At 48.2% G+C, this 24,619-nt stretch overlaps 1 protein-coding gene across 2 annotated transcripts in view; it reads right to left on the bottom strand.

Moving 5' to 3' along the window:
* RNF150 (ring finger protein 150) overlaps window positions 1–24,619 on the bottom strand; it is a 124,765-nt gene that overhangs the window by 19,846 nt on the left and 80,300 nt on the right. For both annotated transcript variants that reach the window (XM_037497294.2, XM_037497295.2), the window contains exons 3-5: window positions 23,869–23,940; window positions 22,602–22,684; window positions 3,392–3,488 (exon numbers count right to left, since the gene is read on the bottom strand). In XM_037497294.2, the coding sequence (XP_037353191.1) occupies window positions 3,392–3,488; window positions 22,602–22,684; window positions 23,869–23,940 (252 nt within the window). The remainder of the gene's footprint in view (window positions 1–3,391; window positions 3,489–22,601; window positions 22,685–23,868; window positions 23,941–24,619) is intronic.

Below are 24,619 nucleotides of genomic sequence, written 5' to 3'. Positions count from 1 at the left end.
GTCCCATGTCTTGATCTCAGCTGTCTCCAGTGCCCCCACCTGTGCTCCAAGTAGTCAGGTTGGAAATCCCCATCACCCCACTAAACCCTCAGCCTCAGCTCACTCCTTTCCCTCTATATGCTTTTTGCCTTCTGTCTCTGCTGGCAGCAAGCCAATTCACTGACACAAGCCACTTCACTCCGGGCCAACCCTCCACAACAGGCCGGAGGGCTGTGCTGAGGTTTCCTCTCCTGTCCCTGCCTCTCCATTCCCCTGCGGCTCCTCCCCCACAGGTGCCCTGCCCTGCTTCTCCCTGGAGCACACCTTCCCAGACCCACAGGTATGAATCTTTTTCTTCCCCGACAGCACCCCGCACCCCACCTGGCCAGCCCCACCTTCAGCTTCGGGATCACACACGTATCCTCCTCCCAGTTAAGACCAGCAGAAACAAAATAAGCCAGTGTAATTTACAGGCCCCGGGTCAGAGAATCGAGGAGGGTAGAAGGGAAAATAATTCTTTTCCTGCTCTATATGACGCGAGGACGCTTGTAAGTGGCGCCATTCATGAGGGGAGAGAAGACCCCCTGATGAGATGGGCGCCTGCCTTTGAAGGCAGCCACAGAAATACTTGTCCCTTTATTTCTGTAAAAATAGTGGTTTTGATACGGGGTGTTTTGTGGGCTAGTAAGAGCATTGCATCTTGAAGGGGGATGGAAAGAGTTAGCTGAATAAGCTGGCAGGTGTGAACAATAACTGGGTTAGAGATACTTAACAGACCAAGCTCACAGTCTCTCTCTGCTCTAAATGATTCAAACAGGATAAGATTTTTGAAAAACCCAAGTTATATGCCTCTAAGAGAAAATGACAGCCCAACTCTTTACAAAGACGTGGTACATGCCATCTTGAATAAAGGGATCCAGGCTAGTCTGGGGAAACCTCCCCACTGCCACAGGGTGAGGGGCTTGTGAACACCCAGCCATGTGGGTTTCCTTTTAGTCACAGTCCTACGCAGCCTGCCGGTGACGGAGGTGTTCGCTGGGGCCTGGGAGACCCGGGCAGCTTATGGGAGTCCAGGCAGGTGCACGGACGCCAGCGGGACGGGAGCGAGACGGAAGCATCGTGACACCGCAGAAGTGAGGAAACACGCCTGACCCCAAAGGCCCCATCCCCGCCTTTTAGGTCAGTATTTTATTTCTCTTTGGCCAAAAATGCATTGGTAAAGGGCTCCATTGTGATAAAAACGTCATATCCCCCATCTGCTCCGCCCTCATTCATCAACTAAGAAACAAAAATGCCCTCAGCCCTAGCTTTCTAGCTCGCCTTTTAGCAAGAGGCAGGCACCAGGGCAACCAGTTAACACCAGGAATCCTTGCCCCTGTGCAGGAGAAGCTCATGGGTTGGGTCTACAGCTAAGTCCTTGGGGAGCGGCCGCTGGCCAGAGGAGGATGGGGGAGCGGAGCTCAAGGGCTGGCAGCCTTCAGCCTCTGGAGGGAGGCGCAGGCACCCCTGGCAGACGCCAGAGGCAGAAGGACCGCAGCACGGCTTCCCAGAGAGAAAGACTCGCTCCTTTCACCGTGCCTTAGGAAATGGAGTACAAGGGGCTTAGGAAAATTGTACAACAAATTGTTTAAGCTGCTTGGAAAGGGCCCCAGTGAGCTATACAGAAGCATTTTCTAAGTGAGAAGGCTGTGGGCCTGGCTGGGGACATGGGGAGTTGAGAGAGAGGAGCCAACAGGTCACCTCTTTGGGACAGCGGAGGCACATGCTGGCCAACAGCGAAGCGTGCAGTGAGTGAGAACAGCCCAAGTTACTCCCAGAGCCATACTTCAGAATCGCCACCCCCCCAAGACAAAGCCAGAAATGCATGGAGGGGCATGGTGTGCACAAAGCACCAGCCCACCTGCCTCCTCCCTCCTGGGGGCGGTGGGGGGCTCTGGGATGAATCCGATGCCTGTCATGTTCCTGGTCCCCTGGCTTCAAGAATCCTTGGCAGAATCTAGAAGATGCTACGATGTTTTACTTTCCTGGCGCTCAGTTGTCCTAAGTAAAATGCTGCCCAGACTTGGGAGGCGTCAAGACACAGCCAAAACGCCTGACACCCAAAACGTTACTAGTTTTGGAAATAAGACAAAAGGCCACCGAGAACTATATTTAAACAACAGTTATTAGCTGGAGCCTCAACTGGTTGGCAAGTAGCTTCTGGCAAAGTTAGAGCCCCGGGAAAAGCGTGGCGGCCGATGCTATTCAGTGCCTGATTCAGCTGGCGCAGGCCATTCGGCCTTATTGCCCTGACCCAGCACACGGGGTCCATGCTGAGAGCCTTGGAAGTGTTTTGAGCAGTAGGTCCAGGACGTGGTAGTCAGCTGCAAGGATCTAAAGACGCCGGAGACCAGACCCCCACGCGCGTGCACACCTTCACCCACTCCCTCCCCCGGAGAACAGTCACAGCAGAACCTGCAGGTGGGAGCACAGAGTCCCACCTGGCGCATCAGCAGCACCTGCTGGAGGTTTGGGCTAATGTCTCACACCCGCTGTCACTGATTTGCACCCTGAATGCACAGCTCTGGTCGGAAAACCGAATTCATCGCCTCTCAACAGCGAGCCCAAAGCCAGAGTCACCGGGTTTATGTGAGCTTGGTGCATCCACCGTGAAAATCAGCAGAGAGCACAGGACAGGGTGCCCCCCCTGCAGCCTGCTGTGGGTCCTGGGCGCGCCCTTTGGCATTGAAGAAACTTTGAGATCTGACCTTCCTCCAGTGACAGCTTCAGACTGTTAACACTCTCATGTTCGCCTGGAGGAGAGACAGCGGGGTGGGGAGCAGCAGGTCCCTATGCTCTTTGTCCAGCTGCTTTTAGACACTCCTGTGTCCTGCTCTCCCCTAACCCCAGGCTGGCTTCAGCACATCTGGTCTGGCTGTCCCGGGAGGGCCCGGCCAGCACGTGGGCTCTCCTGGCATGGGAGGAGAGACTCAATGTTAGAAACCAGCTAAGGGCACAGGTGGTGGCGGTGCCAGAGCTCAACGGCTCTGGTGTCCTGCTCCCGGGGGGCCCCACAGGCTCTGAGCTAGTCCCTGATGGTCTCCCCTCCCAGACCTGGGCCAGGTGCTTCTGGGGCCTGCAGGTCTCCTTGGGTGATGGATCCAGGGGGGGACACAACGTGCCCTGGGCCCCCAGACACCATGGAGCCCCTGCACTCACAGTGCCCGGGAGGGGATCCGCAGCAGCAGCATCGACACTCAGACAAGAGAGGGCCGGGGAGGGGGTGACGTGCTCCATTTGAGAGAAGCGTGACGGGGCGCTCCAGGGCCCTCCTTAGAGGGGACACAGCAAATCAGGGGTGAGATGCTCTCCCTGCCGAGGGGGTGATGCAGAAAGACAGACATAGCGATGCCGCAGGCTGCGCCGTGCTTACCGGGATCCCTAGGGCTTTAAGAATGTTCATCTTGCACATGGGGCAGGTGCGGTGGTCTAGAAGCCAGGGGTCAACACAGGACTTGTGGAAAAGATGCCTGCAATGAGAACCACACATCTTAGAGCGGCGCAGCTGCGCAGAGTCCACCACAGCCCGAGCCGGACGCCGCCCTCCAGCGCCCGGCACCGGGGCCGTCCTGCCCGGCTCACCCCGGGGCCGTCTGGTGGGGCTGACCTCTGAGTCGTCCGAGGCTCGGAAAGTGGAGAGAATGTCAAAACCCAGGTTTCTTTCTCACTGGGACGGATATTTCCTGGACAGAATGCAAGTGAGGACTCTCAGGCAGACTTCCAGAGACCCCGTGGGTGCTGCTTGTGCATCAACATCAACCCGCCATTTCTTTCCCTGCAGTCGGAAGACGAGGGCAGGGTCAAGGCTCGCTGCACTCGCCGGGGCACGAGGGGCAGAGGGGCGGGACAGCTGACTGCACGGGCGGCGCTGGCTGTCCGGTCAGACGTGGAGCGGCTGCGCGGGACCCTCTGCCTGTCCCACCAATGGGTGACTCCTGCCCCGTCCTCGTCACGCCCTCTGGACGCATGGTGGGACCACGAGTGACTCGGTAAGTGCAGGGGCCTCCAGAAGGAACCTTCTCTCAACTTGGCTCCCAAGAGCCCACGCGTGGAAGGACACCAGGGCCCACCGGCGTCGGAAGCCTCTGTGCCGACCACAGGCAGAATTCCCCACCTGGGGCAGGACGGGGGGCTCCTAAGGGGCTCGCAGCAAGCCCACTCAAGGCTCTCCCCTCTCCCTCTTCTCTTCCTTTGTCTTTGTTCTCATGCCCCTTTGTGCTAAGGGGCGTCAGGCTCATGCTACCCCGACATTAGAAAAGAGCACAGGAAAAGCTGCCCTGGGGACCGAGAAGAAGCCGCACGCCAAGGGGGGGGATCAGAAGAGGTTGCATAGCAACAGGATGTGTCACTGAAGACGTGTCGCGGGGAAGGTCTGTGTCTCATTCCTCTACTCGTGCACATAACCCACAGGTGGCAGAGGCCAGCGATCAAGTTCCATGTCAGGTCACCAGCGAGATCTGACTTCCCCTTGGCTGTAGAGCAGGAGAGCCGGACATAAGCCACCAAGAGCCACAGGGAGCCGGTGGGGCTTATAACCCGGAGATTTATCCTAGTTCAGGAAGGTAGGGAGGCTTCCCAGAAGCGTCGGAGCCGAGATGTGGGGCCCACCTACTCGTTGTCCACACGGGGGAGGGCATGTGCCAGGCACAATGACTGACTTGCACAGAAGCTCGGGACTAGACACCCAAGGAAGCCACCTGGGGGTGGGGGCTGGTGCTGGCTGAAGCCACCCGCTGCTCCTCTGAAAGCAATCCGTGCCTCCCTCTCTTTAAGCCCCACACTCAGGTCCCATTCCTGATCTGAATTTGCTCACTAACTGGGGCTGCTCCTGGGAACAAGGGGTGGGGGTCCCTCCATTGCCCCGGGAGGCCGGCTTCTGGCTTCCTGCACGTAAGCTGAGTCACAGGGACAGCAAGGCTGTCGTGAGCGTAAATAGGTCGATATCCCCGAGTCATCTCATCTGTAAAATGGAGATGCATCCATTCACACCAAGACACCTCCCCGAGTCTCCAACCACGGAGGCTGGCAGTTATTTCCTAACATTCTAAATTTCTCTGTTCACTTGTCATTCTTACACCACCCGTGGGATGGGATAGTTAGCCCGCAGTACTCAGGTATTCAATCAATTGCTATTTTAAATAGAGGACATTAATAATAATAATCTGGGGAGGGGCTCAGCCAACAGCTGGAAGGTCTGAAGAGCAGAACTAAGGACGCCCTGTGGAAGAAGGGATCCTGCCTCAAGGCCGCAGCATCGCTCCTGCCCTGCAGACTCGACTTGCCACCTGAGTCAATACTCTGACAAATCAATGCCTTGAAAAGATGTCATATTTATAGAAACACAATAGGATATTTATTAAGTCTCTTGGTGGAGGTTCTGGAGAACCTGGGCCCAGCCGATTCATTCCCCCAATTAGAACCTTAAATTCCATGAGACAAAATACAATACTTCTCTGCCTAATCCACTGTCCTGTCCGCAGCGCCCGGCATGGATGCAGCACACATAGGATGCTCAGGGAGAATCTGCTACAAGAATGGACCTTTACCAAGGGCCTGGTCACTCACTCTCCCAAAGGCTGTCACATGAGTGCTGCTCATTCATACTCTCATTCTGTAATAGCTCATTCTGTGATGCTGCAATAGCACCTGAACCATTCTCCATGCCCCCGGGCTTTGCAGCCCACTCATCCTCACCAGATTTATCTTCCTAAAATAAAGCACTGGTTATGTCATCCTCTTGTTCCATTCTGTTCTGGGCGACAGTGAATAATACAATGAGGTCCCTCCCTCCAAGGCAGGACCACGGCCCTTCAGAGGTCCCCCAGGACCTACAGCGAAAGGCCCCACTCCCCGACTCATCATTCCTTGACTTTTTGATCTTCGCCAAGTAAGCGCAGCCTGCAAAGACTCAGCTCCTCATGCGTGAGACGTTACTTATTGGTAAGTTGGCCAGTAAACGAGCGCGTGTGTGTGCATGAGCGGGAAGAATGCCCGCAGAGCTTCTAACAGGCCCTGAGTCAGCCCCCACGCCCAGCTACAAGTTAATCTTATTACTACTACTCTATTTTATCTCGTTTCTAGACAGTACGTTAGAAGACCCTCTTCAGAAATAACCTTTCAGATGTTGAAAACAAGTAATTTCAAATTTTAAAAATCAAAGGGTGAACTAAGGGCAAAACCCCGGTGTGTTCATGTGATTATTTCTGGCCCCATAGTTTTTGTGTCGACCATCAAATATGAAGTGTTTGTAATTTGGATTGCAAGACAGTATTTTCCCTCCCAAATGGAAAGAAAAATGTCACAGGATTAAATAAAGGAACAGGGGCAGAATCTAGAGTTTGGTGACATGCATCAATGAGTTGGTAAACAACTCCAAGGCAGAGCCAGTCTCCACTCATCCTACTTGCACAATTCACAGTCAAGCACTGTCCCTTCCGTGTTTTAGCGAGGGCTGTGTGACGAGAAACTACGTACCGGGGACAAGGGGACAAGATGTTCTGTTAATGACCTTGACAAGCTAGAAGTACAACAGAGGGTTGAAGAGAAAACTCTTCTTCTTCACAAAGGGAAGCAACCATCTCAGAAAGAAAGCGTCGTTCCAAGAACCTGACACACATGTGACAAAATGCACAAAATGCTTAGCCCATTATGAGTAACAAGTTCACATTTCCCAGCAGTCAGGACAAACCCAGCTAAGCTCATTTCCACCTGGATCAGTTCTTGTTTTCTGTTGTCTTTTCACCTTATGTCCATCTCCCTCCCTTACATGTCCTCTCCCCACCGGGAGGAGAAAGGAGCTGCTGCGGGCTTTCCAGCTCATTCGCTGTGTGGGTTTTTTTTTGACCCTGTCACTCTGTCATTGAGAGTAGAGTCATGGTTTCCTTTTGGCCCCAAGGCCGTTGCACTCCCTTTGGTGGGATGTTCATTAAAGATGTGACTCACATCCTCGATGAACATGGATACAAAAATTTGCAATAAAATGTCAGCAACCAAATTCACTAATACACTAAGATGCTCATACACCATGATCAAGTGGGATTTATCCCAGGCGTGCAAGGATGTTTCAGCATCCACAAACCAGTCCATGTGCTCTTTACATTGACAAAATGAAAGATAAAAATCATGGTCATCTCAATAGATGCAGAAAAGCTTTGCCAAAATTGAACATCTTTATGGTAAAAACTTTCAACAAAGTGGATATAGAGGGCTTGTACCTCAACACAGCAAAGACCGTCAGTGAACACTATACTCCACAGTGACAATCTGAAAGCTTTTCTTCTAAGATGCTTCTTAAAGACAAGGATGCCCACTCTCTCTGCTTCTGTTCAACCTAGTATTGAATGTCATAGTGCAATTAGGCAAGAAAAAGAAATAAAAGGCACCCACATTGGAAAGGAAGTAAAACTGTCACTTTCTACAGATAACATATTATACACAGAAAACTAAAGACTCCACCCAAACGCTATGAAACCTAATATACAAATTGAGTAAAGTTGCAGGATACAAAATCATCATAAAAATCTTGCATTGCTATATCCAAATAATGTGCTCTCAGAAAAATTAAGAAACCAGTTCCACTTATATTGGCATCAGAGACTAAAATATGTGGGAATAAAGTTAACCAAGAAGGTGAAAACCTATAAACTAGAAAGTATAAAACACCAGTACAATAAATTAAAGACAAAAATTAATGAAAAGGTATTACATGCTCATGGATTGAAGAAAATTTATATGTTCACACTACTAAGCACAATCTAAAGACCCAGTACAATCTATTAAAATTTCATTGGCATTTTAAATAGAAAAACAGTCCAATAATTTGCAAAGGCTGTCTTTAAAGAGTATTCTGAAATATATAAAGAACTCATACAACTCAACAGCAAAAAAAAAGAAGCAAAAAAATGAAACAAATGGGCAGAGGCTCTGGATATTTTTTCCAGAGAAGACATACATGTGGCCAGCAGGTACATAAAAATGTGCTCAAACATCACTAGCCCTCGGGCAAATACAAATCAAAACCACCACGAGCCATCACCTCACACCTCCCAGAATGGCTATTACTGAAAAAGACCAGAAAGAACACGTCCTGGTGCAGATGCAGAGCAGGGACCTGGTGCACTGTGGGCGGGGTAGAAATGGGTGCAAGTGCTCAAGAAAGTTAAAAATAGAACTACCATATGATCTAGAAATTCTGGGTATTTATTTGAAGAGGACAAAAAGACTAAAAAAAGACATCATCACCCTGTTTACTGCAATGCTATAGACAGGTGGGAAGACGTGGATGCTGCCGCCTCGCAGAGCGAGCGTTGGGAGGATGCGGAACAAGGGGAGATTCTCAAGGTCCAAAACTGGGCTTTGATGAGAAGCCTAGAAGGACTATGCCAGACAGTGCAGCCCCGACCCAAGACAGTCTTGTTTTTTATTTATAGTCAGGTTCAGAGAAGGCAGGCCAGCATGCGGGGGATGGACATGTGTGGGGGCGTGTAAGTGGGGGTGTGTTGTTGTCTGGTGTCTGTTGGGATGGAGTGACCAGGGGCTATTGCTTGGGGCAGGGGGTGCCATAGGTCCTGCTAATCAAAGCATTGGGTCTCTGTTCCCTATTCTTACCTAACTTTATCCTCATCCTTACAAGAAAGGTGTTCTAGCTGATCTTGCTAGTATGGCCATAGTATCTGCCTGCTTTTTCAGCAGATGCTGGTTTCCCAGTGTGTTCCTCATACCAGGACTTTTGTCCTGGTGAGAGGTCCCCTGCCTGCCTGTTTGCTTAGCTGACCAGCAGGAACTCTGGGCATCAAGACAATAGCCCAAGAACAAGGAGGGTTGGGGATGCCACAGGAGGCCACCTATTGTTCATCCAGGGATGGATGGACAAGGAAGATGTGGTATAAGTACAACACTGGACGTTGTTCAGCCATCAGAGAGAAGGAAATCCTGTCATTTGTGCCAACATGGCATTATATTAAGTCAGAGAAAAACAAATTGATATGATCTCATTTATACGTGGATTCTGAAAACAAAAGAAAACATGCTCAAGAATACACTAAGCTCTGGAAACAACCCAAATGCCCAAAAATAGATGACTGGATCAAGAAGATGTGGTCCATATATACCATGGAATATTACTCAGCATTCAAAAAAGATAAACACATGCAGTTTGCAGCAACATGGATGGCGCTGGAAGGGATCATGCTCAGCGAAATAAGCCAAAAAGAAAAAGGAAAAACACCGGATGGTCTCACTCATAGCAGGAATCTAGAAAACCTAAATAAGGGACCAGGAAAATGAATAACTATAAGAAAGTGAAAATCAAAATCAACAAACAACTATGAACCAGAGACACTCTATGGGGGGGCGCGCGGGGAGGGGAGGGATTGGGGTCAAAATAAGGGGGTTGCAATTGTATGGAGAATATAAAAATAAAATTTATTTTAAAAAAATACACTTGGGGAAAAGTGGGCAAAATGAGTAAAGGTTAAAAGTACAAACTCAGGCCTCCCCTGGTGGCGCAGGTGGTTGAGTGCCGCGCTGTGAAGCTGTCCACAGCCTCTGCAGCACTGGTTCGATCACAGCCGGCTGGCAAGGGTCCCACATGGCGCAGCAGACCTCTCCTGTCTCACCTGCTGCTCCCCTCAGCAGTGTATTTCAGTCAGTCTGCCTGTTCTGTTCTGTCTCTGGTGAATCTTCTCACCTCCCGCGCATCTGGCCTGTACCCCGGTTCTTGTATAAATAAATAAATCTTTAAAAAAAAAATAAAAGTACAAACTCCCAGATCTTAAATAAGTCAGTGATGGGGATAGAATATACAGCATAGTGGTGATAATAACAGTTAGTGGTGAATGCAATACAGTTGGTAATACTGTATTGTAATATTTGAAAGTCACTAAGAGTAAATCTTAAAAGATTCATCACAAGAAAAAAAAAACTTGTCACTATAAATGGTGGTCCTGACTGGACTTACTGTGGTAATCATTTGACAATATATAAAATATTGAATCATCATGTCATACACTGAAAGGAACATGTCAATTATATCTCTCAGACAGGCTATCGATCACTATAGGATCTAAGAATCCTGTTATGCAACATGCATCTAACAGGGTAGCCAAATGTTTCTCCAGATAATCTGAATCTTATTTTCAACATTGTCAACCAAATGAATGTATTTTAAATTAATAAATACTGACCTAATTAACAAGCAGTCTCTATCGGTTGTTCACTGCCTAGTTCGAACCAGGCGTGTTACCTATATTATCAATTCACAGCAACTGTAAGAAGCAGAAATTTCCTTCCTTTGGAGGAGGAAGCTCAAGCTTGTTAAAATAAATGGTCCAAAGAGCTGGTGAGTTGTAGAGCCAGGACTCAGACCCAGCCCCAGCAGGTTCTAGAGTCAGTGTTTCCCCCAACTCTACACGTCATCACCTCTTCCCTGCTAGGGAGCTGTCACGGGCAATGTGGGAGTTGGAGCAACTCACGACGCCCCCCCAACTTCAATCAAGGAGGCAGCCTCTCAGTCACGGGGCTGGGGACAGCGAGCCCAGAGGGAAGGGCCTGCGCCTTGTGCTCCCTAGCTACAGAAGGGACAAGCTGCCACGTGCTGGCCTCGGCTCTGTCGCTGTGACTCTGCGTGACTTAAGCGTGAAGAGGGCAGTGCTGCCTCATCCTCTGGTCTCCACTGCCCAGAGGCTCTGGGGAGGTGGCCTGGCAAGCACGGCCCTCCCCCAGAGCGTGCGCCTTGGCAGCAGTAAGCATCCCGCAAAGTCATGTTCACTTTTCATGACACTCTTCTCCATCAAGTCTGACGTCTCTCTCTCACTACAGTTTTTAAAATACAGATGGGGTGTTGCTCCCCAGCCTGAAGTATGTCAGCTGCTCCCCCTGCCTGCAGCGCAGCCCAGGGCCTTAGCCCCCAGGGAGCGGGTGTCTGGGCTGGTGGGCATCACCTCCTCCACTCGCCTCCTCGCAGACCCCACACTCTCACCAGCACTCAGCAATGGCCTACTTGTTTTTTCTGGCATGCAAAAATAAATCTTGCCCAAATGTCAAGTTACGGCTCAGATGTCCTTTCTGGTCCTGACACCCCGCCCCTTTCCTCTCAACCGCCAGGGAGAGTTGGTTCTTTTCCTCTTCTGAGTCCCACATGGGGCACAGCAGCCAGCAGGCGCTGGTGTCAGCGTGTGGGGACCACCCTGGGTGCTAAGAACAGGGTGTGGGGGTTCCCTTTCCCCTCTGCTGGAGTCTTACAGGGACACACCCTGACAGTCACCTCTGAGGCAGGATCGTCCTCCGGCATCTCCCTTTAGAGGGTTGTTGCTACACTCTATGGACAAAGGACACGGGCCTGTGGGGTACCCCGGGCGAGGGGCCTAGAGCATCGCGGTGTGTCTGGTTTCCCATCATTTGACCACGACGGTGCTGGCGCGTCCTGAACAGGGCTGGACAGCATGATGGATGTTGCAGGGGAGATGCAGTCCACCCTGCCCCACCCAGAGACCAGAGGACTTCAAACTGCTCTCACTGATTTCCTGAAATGGGATTCCATTCAGCAACTCCTAAAGCAGGTGACTTCACAAAGAACTTCACCAGCATCCTGATGGCCCTGGCTTAGGGAAACACATACCTTTGCTGTGCATTCTCTTTGGCTCAGATGCTGGCTGTGGTCCCGTACCCAGCCGCCCAGATGGCCACGCATCACCCATTTCCACCACACCGTACTATGTCACCTCGCAGCGTTCATCGCCATCCTACTAGTGAGCCAAGTGCCTGGCTGACATAATGGCTTCGGGACAGAATGAAGCCGCAGCTCCTGGGTGCACATGGGGAGGCAGCCTCAAGCGGAAAGACAGGAGTTGACCCCCGACGGCAGTAACCGTATCTTGGCTACTGTCACAAACGTAGTTACTCTGTTTTGCAAGGCCATGTGCTACGCTGGGAGCCTTCCCGGACAGGGCAAAAGCAAACCAACCAAAAACCACACTCGGCATGCAAACCTCTCTCGGGTAGAGAGCCGCTGTGCCTGCGCCCAGCACTGCCCTTCTGTGAAGCAGGCTGCTCCGTCCCCGGCCCCAGTAACCATCATTGTCGAGAAAGTAAAATCCTTAAAGCCGGACAGACCTGATTTGGTTTCCTGGAGGCTCTTGGACATTTAATGTCCAAGAGCTTATAATAAGGCGCAAGATGAGGATTTCTGGGGCAGAATTTTGGACAAAACTAAATTCCTAGGGTACTAGGTGTCCAGCAGAGCCACCCGCTGGGGCAGGTGAGGAGGGACGAGGTTGTCCACCCACAGCCAGCAGCACAGTGGCAAGATTCCTGGGTAAGAAATCAGAAAGCATATGAAAGCAGAAGAGTGGATCCAGAAGATGTGACATACATACACAGTGGAGTACAACTCATGCCACTTGGGGCCACGTGGGTGGAGCTGGAAGGATGATACTCTAAGAAGTCAGTCAGAAGGAAAAAGATAAATATCAGATGGTTTCACTTAAAGGTGGAATAATCAAGAAAGCCAGCAACAGGTCAGGGAAAAGACAAAACCCACAGCTGACCACAGATGTGAGGCACACGGCAGGGTGGGCTGGGGGAGGAGAGGGGTCAACACGGGAGGGAAGACCCCCAAGGGGATGTAGGGGTGCGTCACGGTGCTCTGGCAGTGGGAGACCTACGGGGACTACACCTGACGGGAGAAATCGAATACTGTCCAAATTTAACAATGATGTAATAAATTAAAAATTAAACCGCCCCCCCCCCGCCCCCCCGGTGGCGCAGCGGTTGAGCGCTGGGTTGTGAAGCTGCCCGCAGCCTCTGCAGTGCCGGTTCGATCCCCGGCTGCTCCCCGGCCACCAGAGGAGGGTCCCACATGGCGCGCAGACCTCTCCTGCCGCCCGCTGCTCCCCTCAGCAGTGTACTTCGGTCCTTCTGCCTGCTCTGCTCCCCGCTCTGGCTCTGGTGAATCCTCTCACCCTCCCGCGCTTCTGACTGTACCCAGTGCTTGTATAAATAAATAAATAAATCTTAAAAAAAAAAATCAGAAAACCTGACTTTGCTTTGGGTCCTGTGCCCAACTCTCCCAGGAAAGTCTTGCTTTTAGCAGAACACAGGGAGCGGTGGGGCGCAGTGTGTGTGGGAGCTGTGAACAGAGCAGCGGCTTTCAATGTAATATAGTAAACAGCCACTTGTCTTGTCCAGTTGCCCACAGCACTGGGTTGAAACATCATTAAAGAAAAGAACAACTTAAAAGTGTGAGACATTGCATCGGCTCCTCTTGCCGCCAAACTCGATGTCTTTTTTAGCGACCATGGAGGGAATATCGCTTTTTGGGGAATGCACTTCGGGGGGACCCCAGGAGGAGCCCTCACTGTGTGGGGGGGTCTTGCCTCTTTGGCTCTGGAGGAGGGAGGCCCTGTGCTTACAGCTGACCCCTGTCTAATTATATCACTTGGCTGGGCAGCGATGCTGCTTGGCATTCTTCCCGCCTGTCTGTGTGATTGATGGAGCCGGGCATCGGGACAGCTGAAGTCAGGATGCCATATTTAACAGGGCCGTTACGGTTCAAGACTTCTCTCTGCAGGCAGCGTTTGCTCTGCTGAACAGACAACACAGAGCGACACGTGGGGCCTCCTCTTCCACCACCGCGTCTCCTTTCATGGCCCTCCTGGGATCCCCTACAGTAACCGAGAGCTGGTTTTGGACCATGAGTACCTACATAGCCATCAAAGAAAGATGACTAGGAAAATGCTATCAGCAAACTTTGAAAATGTTATGTAATTTTGATCAATGTGCAGAATGAGAAAAATTTTCAAGACCACAGCAAAGTTTCTGTGGTACTTAAAATTTCCCCCATTGTCTTAAATGAATATCCAATAAAAAGCACACATCTTTAGCAATATGATTTAAGTATGTATGTATGTATGTACGTACGTGTGTACACACTGCTTCCATCACCCCGGAGAGTTCTAGAATGCTCCTCCTCAATCTCTTGGCTCCCCACAAGTTAGCTTTGCCTATGACTGTACATCACATAAATGGAATAATCAGATATGTATTCTTTTGTGTCTGGCTTCTTTTGCTCAACATATTTTTTTCATGGATGTCAATAGCTTGTTTCTTTTATTTATGAGTACTTTATTCTGTGAATGTGCCACAATCTGTTTATAGACTTTTCTGCTTTAGACATTCAGATGATTATCGTTTCTTGGCTAGTATAATAAAATGGGATATGCACTCTGGTCCAACTCTGCTGTGAACACATGCACTCGTTTCTCTTGGGTGTACCTCCAAGAATGGAATTGCTAGGTTAGAGGGGAGTGTGTTTAACATTGCTGGGAACTGTCAAACATTTCCAAGGCAGTTGTGTTATTTTAAACTCCCACCATACCACATAACTTTCAGTTTGGCAGAGTATGTAAAATTATATATCTGAAAGAATGAGGCTCTAAAATAATGGTTATAAACAATGACTGTTGAGTGGGTTGTTACAGGAACAAATTTCAGATAAATCTGGAAGATATAGTTTAATGATCTCTTAGTTTGGGGGAGGAAAAAATTAAAAAGGTCAAAACAAAAGTTCATAAATTCTGTAACAATATTTTTCTCTTAAGAAGCATCATCAACTTCAAATTAGAAAATGTACTACTTACCAAAAAAGGGAAATGGTAATTCTAACAATAGTTAACAGTACATTTTACAATATTTAGTTCATACTATTTTCCTGCCATAATTTAACATCTCTGACATTTGGAAGGATCCTACAACCGAGGACAATTAGCATTAGCTATAATATATAAAGAGCTCCTGTGAGTCAACAGTGTTATCTCACAGAATCAAAGACATGCCAGTGAAAATTAGGTGCTACCTTTACGTGAAGATGGTGTTTACAATAGTACTACTTGGTTCTGAAGGAACAATACTCAGACATCCTGCTTGTAGGATACATGTCATTGTCACCTTTCAGGAAAGCAGAACAAATCTTATCAATACCTTTAAAGATCACTTCTGACACCGTAAGTTTACTTTTAGGAATGTATCTCAAAGAATAAATAAAGGGGAAAAAAGGTCTTTTTTATCATGATGAAAATTAGAAGCAACTTAGATACTGACCAATAGAAAAGCAGTTAAATAAATTCTAATGAACTGCGATGCAGCCACCACAATATTTTAAAACAACCTCAGAAGTTAAAACACTTTTGGAGGTTAAATAGAAAAGTGTTAATGATAAATAGTATTGGCCTGAGAGATGCTTTGGGGGACCTAATTCTGGTGGAAAGGGAAACAAAAGCAAAAATAAATGGGACCACCTCAGACCAAATGTTTCTGGGCAGCCAACGAAGCTATCATCAAAGTGAAAAGTCATCCAACTGAAAGGGGGAGATGTTTGCACATTATACATCTGACAAGGTGTTAACATCCAAGGTATACAAAGAACTCATTAAACTCAACAAAAAAGAAACAAGCCACCCAATTAAAAAATGGGCAGAAGATCTGAAGAAGACAAACAGATGGCCAACATGCACATGAAGAATGCTCTCTTCTTATTATTAGGGAAATGAAAATCAAAACAATGATGAGATATTTGTGCCTGTGAGAGGTGCTAATATTCAAAAAGACAAGGAGCAGCAAATATTGGAGAGGATGAGGAGAGAAAGAAACTCTGTGCACTGTTGATGGAAATGTAAATTGGTGTGGCCAATATGGAAAGCAGTTTGGAGATTGTGCAAGAAAAGAAAAGTCAGAAATTCTATACAATCCAGTTATCCTACTTCTCAGTATCTGCCTGAATAAAACCTAGTAATGTGAAGAGAGATATTGAGTCCCTGTTCACTACAGCACTATTTACAATAGCCAAGAGCTTGAAACAGCCTAAGTGCCCATTGATAGAGGAGTGGGTAAGGAAGAAAGACGAACATCTAATTTCACTCACAGGCAGTTTAGAGAGAAACCAAACAAATGGATGAAATAAAAACTTTTAGACTGTAAGATCAATTAATGGCAACCAAAAAGGAAGGGGGAAGAGGTGGGCGGGGAAATTGGGTAAACAGGATTAATGTGGGGGCCTCCCTGGTGGTGCAAGGGGTTAAGTGTCAGCACTATGAAGCTATCCGCAGCCACTGCAGCACGAGTTCCATCCCTGGCCAGGGAGCTGACCCACATGGCGCAGCAGACCTCTCCTGTCGCGCCCGCTGCTTCCCTCAGCAGTGTCTTCGGTCTGTCTGCCTGTTCTGCTCCCCACTCTGTCTCTGGTGAATCCTCTCACCTCCTGCAACTCTGGCCTGTACCCCAGCTCTTGTATGCATAAATAAATAAAATAAATCTTTAAAAATAAAAGGGATCAATGTATGGTGACAGACAGAATTGGACTTCAGGGGTGAACTTAATATATAGATGATGACTTGGATTGATTCACACCCAGAGCTTATATAATGTTACAACGCGATGTTACTTCAAATGAAAAAAAAAAAAAAAAAAAAAAACAACAAGGTAAGTGCAGAGATTGGTTGAGAGCCTGACCTGGTGTGCGGGCTGCAGACATCCCGCTTGAGGACGTGACCCTGGGTGTGAACTCCCTGAGGAAAGGCACCCACAGGCTCCTTTCGGGCTGCCCACACCGCCCACCTTGGAATAAGGGGACTATTCCATTTACAGATTCAGCTATTTTGTTAATAGTCTGCGCCCCCCCACTTGTCAAGGCAACCTCTGAATACTTGAAGTACTGCTTAACAAATACAGATGCTTCATCAGGTTAAAATCACATTTGTCTCTTTTATTATTATTTTTTTAATAATAAATTTTATTTTTATATTCCCCCATACAACTGCACATGCCCCATTCTGACCCCAATCCCTCCCCTCCCGGCCCCCACCCCCCAAAAAGTGTCTCTGGTTCATAGTTTTTGTTGATTTTGATTTTCACTTTCTTATAGTTATTCATTTTCCTGATCACATTTGTCTCTTTTAAAAAATCAGAATGGAAACCAGTATTAATGACCTGGCTATCACATTTTTTTAAAAAGTGCATGTGGTTTGTGTTTATATACATGCATTTGAAATATACATATATTAATAGTGATTATTTCCTGGTGGTGAGACTTTTGCTTTTATTTTCAAAATTTCCCACAGTTGGCTGTGAAACCCTAAAAGTGTTTTTAAAAATCACATCTATAAACAAATACTGTGAATAAGATCCCTGGTAATCTAATTTACATGACATGGATAAGTTGGACTTTATGAAAATGAGCCAACACGCATCACTCTTTTCAAAAAGAGAGGAAAAAAGAACTTGGGAACTCTCTGCTCCTAATCAGGCCTCCGGAACAGGCAGGGCAGGGCGGAGTGAGGCCGGGACAGCCGGTCCCTGGCCACAGAAAGCATCCTTTGTTCTCAGCTCCTGTGTCTTGGGGCTCCCAGGAGGGTCCCGCACACACCCCAGCAGCCTGCCAGCTTTTTTACTCATACGGGATTTGGAATTTTCCGTCTACAAAGACAGTCAGTTCATTTGATTCATCTGAAAATTAGATGGGTCCCTGGGTTGAAAACATCTGGCTAGTGTCTATTTTTAGTGCTTTCTGTAAAACTGGATATGGTTCTTGGAGTTTCCAAATATTACAGCAACGTTTTTTAAAATCAAGTTCTAATTCTTATCTCATGTTGCATCTGGCGGGGAGAGTGAAGGAGAGCACTTCCCCGACCCAAGAGGGAGGATCACGAGAGAGTGTGGAGCTCAAATGTGGGGACCCTCGGGTGCATGGAAGTGTCGTGATATGGGGGCCACGCTGGAGGGTCAGGAGGAGCAGGGAGGCGGCAACTGGCCAGGTGGGATGGTGGGACACAGCCAGTGAGAACAGGACACGGAGAGGCCGAGCAAGCAGGCTTCGGGGCAGGCCCAGACAGGCCATGGTCAGGGAGGCTGCACCCCACCCTCTCACCGCCATAAAAATAGTGAAAATAGTGAAATAATATGGGCTATTATCGACCAATTAAAAATGATGTTGACAAAGTTTTAAAGACATGGAAATGTTTGTTCTAGAAAGGACTTAAGGTGACTTAGAAAATGCAGATGTACAAAAAGGATGTCATTAATGTAAAAGAAGAAAGCAAAATAGGAGGAAGGAGGGTAGAAAAATCCTCTTTGGCCCTGGGTAGTTTGGTTCTTAAGATCCTATCAAACATACAAAAAAAAAATCTGGAGAATTTTGCTTATGAACAAGTTAAAAGTTGGGGTGCATCTACCAAAGGTAACAACTGGAGTCTTAGAGGATTTTATTTGCAATCCCACCTGGACAATGGTAAGCCAGCAGGACTCTGACCTCTCTGGGCCACTGGGATACAACCCGATGGTGCTCTGGGTTCAGAAAGCAGAATTTCTGTCTTCCCCAGTGTGGGGGAGAGGTGTGGATGGGGAGGGAGGGACAGGGGAAGAGAGGGGTGGACAGAGAGAGTAGGTATATGTGTGGTGATGATGTGCCCGCAGGTCCTCAACAGGATCTGAAGAAAAAAGCAGAAAGGAACCAGGCACGTTCCTGTTCTACCTTAGTGGAAAACTCTTCTTGGCTCCTGAAAAGACCCTGACTTTAGAGGAGCAGGTTCTACAAAAGCACCCCCGCCCACATAGTCTGGTTGATCTATTCAACTTAGAACTTCATCAGCTGCTGCCAAGAGGGAGTCTGAGGCCAAAGGAATGTCAACGTAAGTCACAAGTGATCTAGGACCATGTTGAGCAAATTCTTGCAAATTCCTGTAATCTTAAGTGCAAAGAGAAGGCTGTTAAATGATGTTGACATCAGCATCGCAACCACTCCGGAACAGGCATAGGGAATCAAAGGCACGAGATTAAAATGTTCACAGTTGTTACCTCTTCGAGGGAGCAAGGCAGGTGAAATCCATATTACACATTTCCTCCAACAAGGATGTACTGGGCAAGATGGACCATTGCTAGAAAATACGAAGACATTCCCCTTTCTCTGGAGCCTTTATGAACTTCCTTGAGTGTGATATTAGTCCCCCTGAATTTTTGTCCATTTTGCTATTACTGTTGTGCATATCACTTCTGTGGCAATTGCTTATCTCAAGTCCTGTCCCTCCCCACTGGACAGATTCCTTCAGAGCGAGGTTCACCTCTCTGACACGTCATACTCTTCTTGACATACATTTGCTGCAGGTGTTTGTGGCTGCCAACGAGGCAGGCAGGGTCAGGGACTAGAAAGTTTATGGCCTGCATCTGCATGTTACAAGGGAGATCTTCAATTTTTTTGTAAAAGTGTGGAGGAGACTTTGCAAAATCAAAGGAAAAGACAGTACAGGAGCAGCTCTCATCCCTGCAAACTGGTGGTGATGTTATCGTGGTAAGTCAGAAGGAAGCATGTCATAGTCTGCACAGAGAGACAGACACACATCTTTGTTCTTAGAAAAGGCACCAAGGACTTCTGCTCTGCCCACACAGGTCCCGTCCTTCCCAGCCAGTGTCTGAAATCGGGTGGTTAAAATGGAGAAGAGCAGAGACAACACAGGCAGAAAGCCCTGGAGAGTCAAGGCACCCAGCTTATTCTCCAGACAAGACAATACAACCTCCACCAGGCATCGGGTGGCTAAAATGCACACTCAAGAATACTGACAGAGTCACCAAAAACCAGCCCTGACATAGACGGAAAGTATGTTTCAACATACCTACGCTGCAGGAACCCCAAAGCTCCTTGGAAAACACTGTGGTGGTGTATTAAGAGCAAATCTAAACCAAAACTAAGAGCTGCCTGGCCCTGTGGGCTGTGTGTGCTGCCTGAGCTGGGGCCTCCAGCTCTCCCCAGGGGGCCTGACCCACACTCCAGGGGACAGGGAGGCTGGTGGGTGTGACTGTGCAGGACTAAACTTAGTGATCTCCATGGCGACACAGCATGAGGGTAAGGCATTTCCCATGTCATCTGAGTTTGGCCAAGCATCGACAAAAGAGCTAAAATGAGAGTAATTTTTAATAGGTCACAGAACTAACTCCCTGGGTGACACCAACAGAGGAGCGGCAAGCCATGTGGGGTTCAGAGACCACAGGGAAGAGGAGGAGGAAGACAGCTAGGGGCACAGTTTTGGTCACAGCTTTTACTCCAAGGAGCCAGGAAGAATTCTATGAGTCGGCCTGGAAATAATGGGAAAGAAAGTCTGGTGCTCACAGGAGCAAAGGCTTAATAACATGCCCAAGGGAGGCATTCAGCAAAACGCGAAGGCCAGGGCACTTGTTTGGTAACATGGCATTAGTCCACACAGTCCGGCAGAAACCAGCAAGGGGCATGCGTGCAAGTAACTTGGTTTGTAAATCAGTATGGAAAAAATGTGTGTGCTCCTCGGGGTGGCCAGCCCAAGATCACACAGTAATTAGCTGTCGTGCTCAGGAATGCGCTGTCTATTTTGTTATCAAAGGCAAGGCCCACAAAAAAGAAATAAAAACAGATGGACAGGAAGGAGCTGAAAGCAAGCAGAATCAAGACAGCGCTGAAAACCAAATACCGACGCACAAAGCAGAGCCTGAGACCACGCTGAGCTGGGCATGGGCTGTAGCATCAATATGATGAGGGTGCCTAGAGGCTTTTTTTTTTTAATGCCAAGTATTAAAATGCTATTTTCTTGTGATGAATAATTCCCCCAAATGATATTGTGAAAGCAACCCGGAATAATAATAATATATCCTGAAAGTCAAAATACTGCTCAAGTTATGTGAGATATCATCATCAGACACTGAAATCAGCCAGTACTGCTTGCAGTGGGGTGGGGTGGGCTGATAAATGTTGGGGCTATGTGGCCGCCACAGTGCGCCACCCCTAGGTGACAGAGGAGGAGCCTCACGACCGAGCCTCACCTAACAAGCTATTTTATACGGTCTATTACAGAGCTAAGTCATGTTATGTATTGTTCTGATTATGTTTGTAAAGTTCTTCGGCGCCCCAGGACAAGGCCTTGGGTATTTTTTATTCTCAGCAGCCTCATGGCCGCTAACAATCGCCAAGCAGCCAAGTAAGGAGCTCACGCAAGCTTGTCATTATGAGGCTTGGAGAACCCTTAGTAAAAGGACCAGGGATGGAGACCAGGCCCTGTAAGGCTTCTGTTGTCTACATTTTGGGCCAGTGTCTCTAGAAATCACCAAGGACAGGCCTAGTGTCACGTGGAGAGAGAACTTGCTTGGAGTGGCTCATGTGAGGACACGCCCAGATCTTTCCCGGAGTGTCCAGATTTGTGACAGGCTGAGCAAGGTCAAGCATCTGTGGCCTTCCCTAAGGATGCATTTTCCTCAGAGCATTTCAAGGACCACCCATACCTTGGGCGCGTTTCTGCCTCTATTTGAGTATGATATACATTTTTTGGGTCTTTTTTTTGTCATTTTGGGGATTATCACACCCATTCCTCTAAAGACTTACTTTATTTCTTTATATTTCTAGTGGGTGTTCAAGTGCGTTGTTTTGTGCAGGAAGGAAGTATGGGTTGCTTGATAGCTGTGCGATTTTTTTCTACTTTTTTTTACTTAAATACTCTAAGAATTTGAAAGCTACTCTACCTGAAGACCCGTGCCTTCAAGGCATAATTTAACTTGTGTTTTTAGGACTTTGCACAAGTGCAAAAACACTAAAAAACGACTTTCGGCTTCAGGAGGACAGCTTTGATGCAACTTAAAAATATTTGACTATCAAAACATGCAGATTTAGATAACTTTAACTATATAAAGAGGATCCAGAAAACTCAATGGTGCGCTTCAGTTGGGGGGAGTCCATGATCAGCTGGGAATGGCTCCAGCTACAAATGCTGGCACCCTCTCCCCGATGCTAGAATATCTGAGGCGACTGTTAGTGAAAAATCAAGGCAAGTGGAATCTGCCTTTGCCTTCCCATCCTCTTCTGACCATCTTCTGGCTGCTCACCCTTCATAAAATATTTTTAGGAATTTATTATCTTCATGCAAATAGCACTTGTAAAATCAAGAATTCTTCTGTTCTCTCAGATTTGCTGTTGAGGAAAACTCGGGCCCCTCATTGGATCCCGCATCCTGGGTCCTGGCTCCCAGGGGCAGGAGGCTTCCTTTGGTACAAAGAGGGTCTTAAAAATCATTCTAATTTCACAAGATAAAATGTTCCCTAGGAGACGGGTCATACAAAACGAGCGGCCTGAGGTTGTTTGCTGTTAAGCCCAGAGCCCTCTACGCAGGCTGTTCTGGCCCGTGTGGCCAGGCAGGGCCGAGCCAGCTCAGGACCAAAGGCACACCCCAGCCAGGAGGCGAACTTCTGCCATGTGTGTGGAGCTGGAGGGGATGATGCCAAGCGAAATAAGTCAGAGGAGAAAGGCAAATGGCCTCGCTTATATGTGGAATACAGAGAGAAAACCAAAGGGTCATATCAAACAAAACCGATATCGAACCCTAGAAATCTGACTATAAAATTGAGAACACAGAAGGGGAGGTGGTGGGGGGCATGGGGGAGCCCTGTGGGGGTCCTGGTGGTGGGTGTGGCTTGTGACATCCATTGAGGAGGTGCTGACCTGTACTTCTGAATCACAATCAGTGTCGGCTGACGATCCATAAAATAACAAACAAATAAAAACAACACCGGGCTGAGTGACTCACCGGCAGGGCAGGATCCGGACCACATCATTGGGCTTGTAGCCTTCGATGCAGACGGCACAGTTGTCGAAATCAGGCTCTGTCTCCTGCAACAGAGATCGTGCAGGTGAGCCTGCCCGCCAGCGTGCCCGCGGGAGCCGGCCCGAAGCGAACCCCCCATGCTTGGTGCAGCGTTCTGAATCTTCTGCACAGTGGCCGAGTTTCCCCTCCTTCCAAACTCTTTCTGTTTCTTTCTTTTGTAAAGTGCTTCCGTAAAGAAACAATGATTTAATGCACCATTACTACCAACACTATTTATTAGAATTTATTTATTAGAATTAGAAGTGACATATCAAGATCTCCAGGGTGAGAAACACTATTTGTGGAGACTTGTCTGAATGATACTTAATCTTTCCATTTGACAGGAGCGCATGTATACAGCTCTACAACAGTGGTCTAACATTTTTTCAAGTGACTATCTAAATCTCTTTAAATACCCATAAGATGTTACTTATGCCACGGCTCTTATTCTTTTTTTTTTTTTAAAGATTTATTTATTTATTGATTGATTGATTGATTTATACATACATACATACAAACACTAGGTACAGTCAGAAGCGCGGGAGGGTGAGAGAATTCACCAGAGCCAGAGCGGGGAGCAGAGCAGGCAGAAGGACCGAAGGACACTGCTGAGGGGAGCAGCGGGCGGCAGGAGAGGTCTGCGCGCCATGTGGGACCCTCCTCTGGTGGCCGGGGAGCAGCCGGGGATCAAACCGGCCCTGCAGAGGCTGCGGGCAGCTTCGCAACCCAGCGCTCAACCGCTGCGCCACCAGGGAGGCCCCACGGCTCTTATTCTTTCATCGCTCTCTGTTTGAGGGGAAAAAGTAATGAGAAAAGTACTCTAAATTTGGAATTGCTTTTAAATGAATTTTAGCTTATTAAGCTAAAGTTTTAGCTCGATATTGCTTGACGACTGAACATGGTCCTTTGCACTGCTAGGAAGCCATTCTGGACACAGTTCAGGTAACTCTTCTGCACAGTAACGTTATTCTGGCTGCATCTGTTTATCCTACAGTTACTTTTCAGTTTCTCCTGCTTTCAATCCAACGGCTCTGTTGTCTACATTTTATCAGTGGCTGAAATCATACTCAGTGGAGCAGGGTACAGGAACAACCCTGAGAGGCCTATCCTATGGGTTCCCTTCCCCAGCCCGCGCTCTGGTCTACCCTGGCGGCCAGGAGGGTCGGGAGCTTCTGGAACAAGCTCCTCACCAGAGAGAAAAGGCTGTTACCTTGTCGCCCCTCTTGATGGTCCTGACCTGGAGCTTGCTGATGGCTTTCTTGGCTGCATCTCCCAGTCGACGCTGAAAAAGCAAAAGCTGCTTGTTAGCCACATAGACGTGCATTCCTGATACGCTTGCGGCTGGTGTTTAGTAAATCCCGGTAGCTCTCCCTGAAGCCGTGCACAAGTGGCACCTAGAGGCGCGATGTGGGGGATTCTGTGCAAAGTGGGGCCTCGCCCACAGCTTTGTCACCAAGAAGCACCTCCTGCCCAGCAGCTCCAGCACAGCCGAAGGCCGCACAGACTGGCAAAGACAGGAGGGGCTTAGCCATGTGTTGCTTATAGCCGCTCTGTCTGTTGGTGGTGACAGCCACACTGGAGCAGCTGGGAGAAGCGTCATCTCTTTCTCATGATCATCTCTCTTTTTTTTTTTCTTATAGCCTGCACATTTAAAGAAATTTGGAGGTTTAAACGATTGCCTGGGTTTTTCTAGCCCAAGCTAGGTTTACATTTGCTCTGTACTATCCTGTTCCATCTTTCTTACACGCCAGCTGCACTCCCTTGGTGTTCGGGTTTGTGTGAAGTGAGTGCATGTAGAGAAACACATAAAACGTGGTCAGTGTAACAAATAGTTATAAAGCAAACACCCGGGGAACTGCCACCGTCCTTGTCATAAAACATGATACACTCATTTTTCTAATACACAAAATTACTATCCTGATGAATCCTGGTATCTACAGAGCCAGGGCAGTTAGGAAGAG

This window comes from Talpa occidentalis, unplaced genomic scaffold (genome assembly GCF_014898055.3).
Source record: "Talpa occidentalis isolate TD23 unplaced genomic scaffold, MPIMG_talOcc4v2.1 talOcc4.8, whole genome shotgun sequence".
Lineage (NCBI taxonomy): Eukaryota > Metazoa > Chordata > Mammalia > Eulipotyphla > Talpidae > Talpa > Talpa occidentalis.
Note: the sequence above shows the minus strand (reverse complement) of the source record. Positions and strands in the feature narration are given on the sequence as shown.